Below are 6768 nucleotides of genomic sequence, written 5' to 3' on the forward strand. Positions count from 1 at the left end.
AGAAAGAAAGAAAGAAAGAAAGAAAGAAAGCATGAGCTAAATCAATTACTAAAAAACAAACTACCTGGAGGCACCTGGGATAAAATGGTAACAGTGTTAGGCACCAGGGGTGCTCTAGCATGTACAGCATCGTTTACTATTCTGTCTGGCACAAAACGATATTCACCAGATGGTTTCCTAACAGGTCAAATTGGTGTGTTACAGGGCAAATTCGGGCAGAGAACCAGAGCGCCTCTTTCAACTAATGCACTATGGGAATGATACCCTTTTTGTCTTCTTTGCTAAGAGGGCACTGAGCTTTGTAAGGTCTGTGGGTGCTTTTTGGAACGACCACAACTGGTGCAGCTCCTTTCATGCGTCCAATAGTATAGTATAAAGAGTACTACAGTATATCTGTGTGTTTCCCCAACAGGGCTCTGTCTTTTCTGGGTATGAGTATGTGTCTGGCTCTGATGTTCATCTCCTCCTGGTATTATGCCATCGTGGCCATGTGCATCGCTGGCATGATCTACAAGTACATTGAGTACCAGGGGTATGTCTGGACTCTTACCGTCTCATATCATAATTGTATATCATTGGGTCACTATATGAGTTAGCTATTTAGGCCAGAGTATATATTCTGATGCTGTCACTCTGTCTCTCTCAGAGCGGAGAAGGAGTGGGGAGATGGGATACGAGGTTTGTCCCTCAGTGCTGCGCGCTACTCTCTGCTACGGCTGGAGCATGGACCACCTCACACTAAAAACTGGAGGTAAACATCCTTCCTCGTCCATAGTCTTAGATATCCGCTATCTCCAACTTCAGATATGCATAGCTACCTCTTCCTCTTCATACATTCTGTACTTTCTCTCACTCTACAGTTTTTACTGTTGTTTTTTAGTTGTTTATTAGTACTTCCAGGTAGATTCTCATGTTCTTTGTCTCTCTTGCCCATCCACTCTCCAGGCCCCAGGTCCTGGTGCTGTTGAAGCTGGATGAGGACCTCCATGTGAAGTATCCCCGTCTGTTGACCTTTGTCTCCCAGCTGAAGGCAGGGAAGGGCCTGACCATAGTGGGCTCTGTCATCCAGGGACAGTTCCTGGACAGCTACGGAGAAACACAGGCCTCTGAACAGGTAGGGATAGAGCTGTAACTTGTTTCTCCGATAGCCTACTGTGTGTACAAGGAAAATACATTTTGCCGTACTGTAGCTATATTGAATCAGTTCAGGATTGTTTGAAGGCTGTTACCTTCATCGCTAGGTCATACAGTCCACTTTATAAAGCTATAAGAAAGAGATCGAATTTCTGTTGTCTCCTCTGTGCCAATAAGAATAAGTGAGTTTATTGCCAGCTTTATGACTACCTGCATTGTCTGCTCTCAACCTCGTCAGGCCGTAAAGAACATGATGGAGATCGAGCGGGTGAAGGGATTCTGCCAGGTGGTTGTGGCGTCCAAGGTGAGGGAGGGCATTGCCCACCTGATCCAGTCATGTGGCCTGGGGGGCATGAAGCACAACACAGTGGTGATGGGATGGCCCTACGGATGGAGGCAAAGTGAAGACCCTCGCGCATGGAAGACATTCATTAGTAAGACTCTGATTTACTGTAAACTAGCCTGGTCCTACACATGGATCTGACCCGTTCCCATAATAATATTCCAAACCATAACCTCATCCCAGTTTCTCCATGAGAGCATTGACCATCTCTATGATTCTGTGGGTTTGGTGCTGTCCTTCAGCCTGTATAGTATTTGAAACATTACGTGCTGACTCTTTAGTTAACTGATAGCATCAGCATTGAACTGTATTACATTACATATTAAACAAAGTAAACATATTTACCTCTCTGTGCCCCTCCCCACAGATACAGTCCGCTGTACCACAGCAGCCCACCTGGCTCTGATGGTGCCCAAGAACGTTTCCTTCTACCCCAGCAACCACGAACGCTTCACAGACGGCACCATCGATGTGTGGTGGATCGTCCATGACGGAGGAATGCTCATGCTGCTACCTTTCCTGCTCAAACAGCACAAGGTAAAGTCCCGCGCACATCAATGCAGAAACTCTGGGAGCATTTACTGTTGGCCACCATGACTTGAGAGAGACTAAAGAAGAATGGATTTGTTGGTCAGAAAAGGATCTACATTTACATTTTAGCAGACGCTCTTATCCAGAGTGACTTATAGGAGCAATTAGGGTTAAGTGCCTTGCTCAAGGGCACATGGGCAGAATTTTCACCTAGTCGGCTCAGGGATTGGAACCAGAGACCTTTCAGTTACTAGCCCAATGCTCTTAACTGCTAGACTACTCCATTCTTACCATGGTGTGTGTTTCAGGTTTGGAGGAAGTGTAAGATGCGTATCTTCACTGTGGCCCAGATGGATGACAACAGTATTCAGATGAAGAAGGACCTGGCTACGTTCCTGTACCAGCTGAGAATAGAGGCAGAGGTGGAGGTGGTGGAAATGGTGTGAGATGTTCCTCCTTAAAGCTAATTATGTAATGATGGTGGAGACGGTGAGAGATGAACCTCCTTAAATCTAATTATGTAATGATGGTGGAGACGGTGAGAGATGAACCTCCTTAAATCTAATTATGTAATGATGGTGGAGACAGTGAGAGATGAACCTCCTTAAATCTAATTATGTAATGATGGTGGAGACAGTGAGAGATGAACCTCCTTAAATCTAATTATGTAATGATGGTGGAGATGGTGAGAGATGAACCTCCTTAAATCTAATTATGTAATGATGGTGGAGACGGTGAGAGATGAACCTCCTTAAATCTAATTATGTAATGATGGTGGAGACGGTGAGAGATGAACCTCCTTAAATCTAATTATGTAATGATGGTGGAGACGGTGAGAGATGAACCTCCTTAAATCTAATTATGTAATGATGGTGGAGACGGTGAGAGATGAACCTCCTTAAATCTAATTAAGTAATGATGGTGGAGATGGTGAGAGATGAACCTCCTTAAATCTAATTAAGTAATGATGGTGGAGATGGTGAGAAATAAACCTCCTTAAATCTAATTATGTAATGATGGTGGAGACGGTGAGAGATGAACCTCCTTAAATCTAATTATGTCATTAAGGTGAGATGGGGAGTAGAGTCCCTCATACCAGGAGTCAAACATGCAATCCAACTAAGAGTTTCCATTTTTAAATCACTTCTCTCCTCTTAGTGTATTCAAAGGTCAGGTATTTACATACACCATGTTAATAATTTCAGCATGACAGCGACATCTCGGCCTACACGTATGAGAGGACTCTGATGATGGAGCAGAGGTCTCAGATGCTCAGACAGATGAGGCTGTCCAGCGCAGAGAGAGAAAGAGAGGTACATATTACACATCAACAAACATCCACAGAATTACACCTGTCAGACCAAACATACATAACAATAGTTGTGGACCACAGTGAAGGACATATTGAGCTGGTTTCCCAGACCCAGATGTCTTCTTCTGTATTTAAGCATGCTCAGTTGTAGAATCTCCATTGAAAGTGTGATTTATCCCAGTAGTAGGTTTAATCTGGGGCTGGGAACCAATACACTACATGACCAAAAGTATGTGGACACCTGCTCGTCAAACATCTCATTGCAAAACCATGGGCGTTAATATGGAGTTGGTCCCCCCTTTGCTACTGTAACAGCCTCCACTCTTCTGGCAAGGCTTTCCACTAGATGATGGAACATTGCTGCAGGGACTTGCTTCCATTCAGCCACGAGCATTAGTTAGGTCGGGCACTGATGTTGGGCGATTAGGCCTGGCTCACAGTCAGCGTTCCAATTCATCCCAAAGGTGTTCGATGGGTTTGAGGTCAGGGCTCTATACAGGCCAGTCAAGTTCTTCCACACCGATCTCAACAAACCATTTCTGTAAGGACCTTGCTTTGTCATGCTGAAACAGGAAAGTGCCTTCCCCAAACTGTTTCCACGAAGTTGGAAGCACAGAATCGTCTAGAATGTCATTGTATGCTGTAGGGCCTTCCCTTCACTGGAACTAAGGGGCCCAGCCCAAACCATGAAAAACAACCCCAGACCATTATTCACCAAACTTTACAGTTGGGGCAGGTAGCATTCTCATTGGCATCCGCCAAACCAAGATTCGTTTGTTGGACTGCCAGATGGTGAAGAGTGATTCATCACTCCAGAGAACGCATTTCCACTGCTCCAGAGTCCAATGGCGGTGAGCTTTACACCACTCCAGCCGATGCTCGACATTGCGCATGGTGATCTTAGGCTTGTGTGCTGCTGCTCGGCCATGGAAACCCATTTCATGAAGCTCCCGACAAATAGTAATTGTGCTGTTGCTTCCAGAAGCAGTTTGGAACTTGGTAGTGAGAGTTGCAACCGAGGACGGCGGTCCCATTCTGTGAGCTTGTGTGACCTACCACTTCGCAGCTGAGTCGTTGTTTCTTCTAGACGTTTCCACTTCACAATAACACCACTTACAGTTGACCGGGGCAGCTCTAGCAGGGCGGATTGACTTGTTGGAAAGGTGGCATCCTATGACGGTGCCACGTTGAAGTCACTGAGCTCTTCAGTAAGGTCATTCTACTGCCAATGTTTGTCTATGGAGATTGCATGTCTGTGTGCTCGATTATACAACTGTCCACAACGGGTGTGGGTGAAATAGCCAAATCCACTAATTTGAAGGGGTGTCCACATACTTGTGTATATTTAGTGTATCTACACTAGCATTAAATGAAGCAATGTATGGCCATGCATTTCAAGTCACTCTAGTATGGACATGAGGACATTGTATCCCCTGCACTCTGCCCCCTATAGGCCCAGCTGGTAAAGGACAGACACTCTCTGATCCGTATGGGCAGCCTGTACTCAGACGAGGAGGATGAGGTGGTGGAGCCTGTAGCTGATAAGATCCAGATGACCTGGACCAAGGAGAAGTACGAGGCAGAGAGGAGGAACAGGAACAACGCACCAGAGAACTTCAGAGAACTCATGAGCCTCAAACCGTGAGTCACTTGTTGTTGGTCTATTGGAAGGCCAGGAGTTTTTCTTGAGACACGTGATCTGACGAGGAAAACCCCCAGGCCTTTCACGTGGTTAGGAAAATCTCCATCCGGCCCCACCTGAGGTATTCCATTCTCGCTAGTCTTCCTTCTTCACTCTCTCCTCCTCATCTCCTCTCTCTCTCTTTTCTGCCTCTGTCATCTTGCCTGTAAATTCCTGTGAGTAATATGTTATTCTGATCACTCTGTCTGTAAATTCCTGTGAGTAATATGTTATTCTGATCACTCTGTCTGTAAATTCCTGTAAATAATATGTTAATCTGATCACTCTGTCTGTAAATTATTTTTAATTATATGTTATTCTGATCACTCTGTCTGTAGATTCCTGGGAGTAATATGTTAATCTGATCACTCTGTCTGCTAATTCCTTTTAATGATATGTTATTCTGATCACTCGGAGTCTGTAAATTCCTGTAAGTAATATGTTAATCTGATCACTCAGTCTGTAAATTCCTGTGAGTAATATGTTAATCTGATCACTCTGTCTGTATATTCCTGTGAGTAATATGTTAATCTGATCACTCTGTAAATTCCTGTGAGTAATATGTTATTCTGATCACTCTGTCTGTAAATTCCTGTAAGTAATATGTTAATCTGATCACTCTGTCTGTAAATTATTTTTAATAATATGTTATTCTGATCACTCTGTCTGTAGATTCCTGTGAGTAATATGTTAATCTGATCACTCTGTCTGTAAATTATTTTTAATGATATGTTATTCTGATCACTCAGAGTCTGTAAATTCCATGCAATGGATTGGATGGAGGGGGGAGTGTGCTTTGTTATGTGGACTGCACTTGATGTCTTTCTGCTTTATGACTGAGTTGGTTCATACTGTCCACTGTTGGATATCTGAACATTATTCCACGGCATTGTTAAAGGGATAGTTCACCCAAATTACAAAATGACATATTGGATTTCTTACCCTGTAAGCAGTCTATGTACAAGGTATGACAGCAATCCATGCTTTGGTATAGTTTCCTTGACACCTTTTCCACATACTAACGTTTTAGCATTTGTGGCACAAATCCCATTAAAATCATGGGACCAATATTCACATTTTTTGCGCAACATGTTCAAAACTTCTATAAGGTACTTTTTTGAGGTTCAAAATCAATTGTAGATACTTTCGGATGATTTGGACACGATGAGTGAAAAATTATAATATCGGTCCCATGACGTGAGCATGTGGAAACAGAGCCAGGGAAACTGGATTGCTGTCATACGTTGTCCATAGACTGCACATGGGGTAAGGAAACCAATGTGTAATTTGGGTGAACTATCCCTTTAAATAATTGAATGTTCTGGATTGCATTTGTAACATCTGTTTGTGGTTGTGTCCCAGGGACCAGTCCAATGTGCGGCGGATGCACACGGCAGTGAAGCTGAACGAGGTGATCGTCAACAAGTCCCATGATGCTCGTCTGGTGCTGCTCAACATGCCGGGGCCGCCACGCAACACAGACGGAGACGAGAACTGTATCCTTCACTAACAGCCGCTCTCATTGTACTGGACAACACTGGTCTTAGAGGTCTGTGTGGTACAATATTTCATTTTTTAGGACAATGTTTTAGGGCTCATTATTTTTTTATTTATCCGTTATTTCCCCTCATTATGGGGTTAGGGAGTGTAATTTGGGGTTGAGTGTAGCATGAGTTGTGTAAAAGGTGAAAGAATGAGTAGGAGTAGATGGCCAGCCAGCATACACGAAAGATTTGGCAATGTGACCCGAGATGAAAGACTACTGGC

General features: G+C 43.9%; 1 protein-coding gene across 5 annotated transcripts in view; it reads left to right on the forward strand.

Annotated features, from left to right (window-relative positions):
• The window catches only part of LOC106587604 (solute carrier family 12 member 4), a 43926-nt gene that overhangs the window by 35636 nt on the left and 1522 nt on the right, over positions 1-6768 (forward strand). For 3 of the 5 annotated variants that reach the window (XM_045708224.1, XM_045708225.1, XM_014176164.2), the window contains exons 15-23: positions 413-532; positions 647-751; positions 946-1114; positions 1373-1568; positions 1845-2014; positions 2317-2448; positions 3214-3321; positions 4774-4961; positions 6364-6497. In XM_045708224.1, coding sequence (XP_045564180.1) covers positions 413-532; positions 647-751; positions 946-1114; positions 1373-1568; positions 1845-2014; positions 2317-2448; positions 3214-3321; positions 4774-4961; positions 6364-6497 — 1322 coding nt within the window. Of the gene's footprint in view, positions 1-412; positions 533-646; positions 752-945; positions 1115-1372; positions 1569-1844; positions 2015-2316; positions 2451-3213; positions 3322-4773; positions 4962-6363; positions 6551-6768 lie in introns of those variants that run through there. The other 2 variants (XR_006762168.1, XM_045708226.1) reach the window with 2 other exon arrangements.

This window comes from Salmo salar, chromosome ssa26 (genome assembly GCF_905237065.1).
Source record: "Salmo salar chromosome ssa26, Ssal_v3.1, whole genome shotgun sequence".
Taxonomy (NCBI): domain Eukaryota; kingdom Metazoa; phylum Chordata; class Actinopteri; order Salmoniformes; family Salmonidae; genus Salmo; species Salmo salar.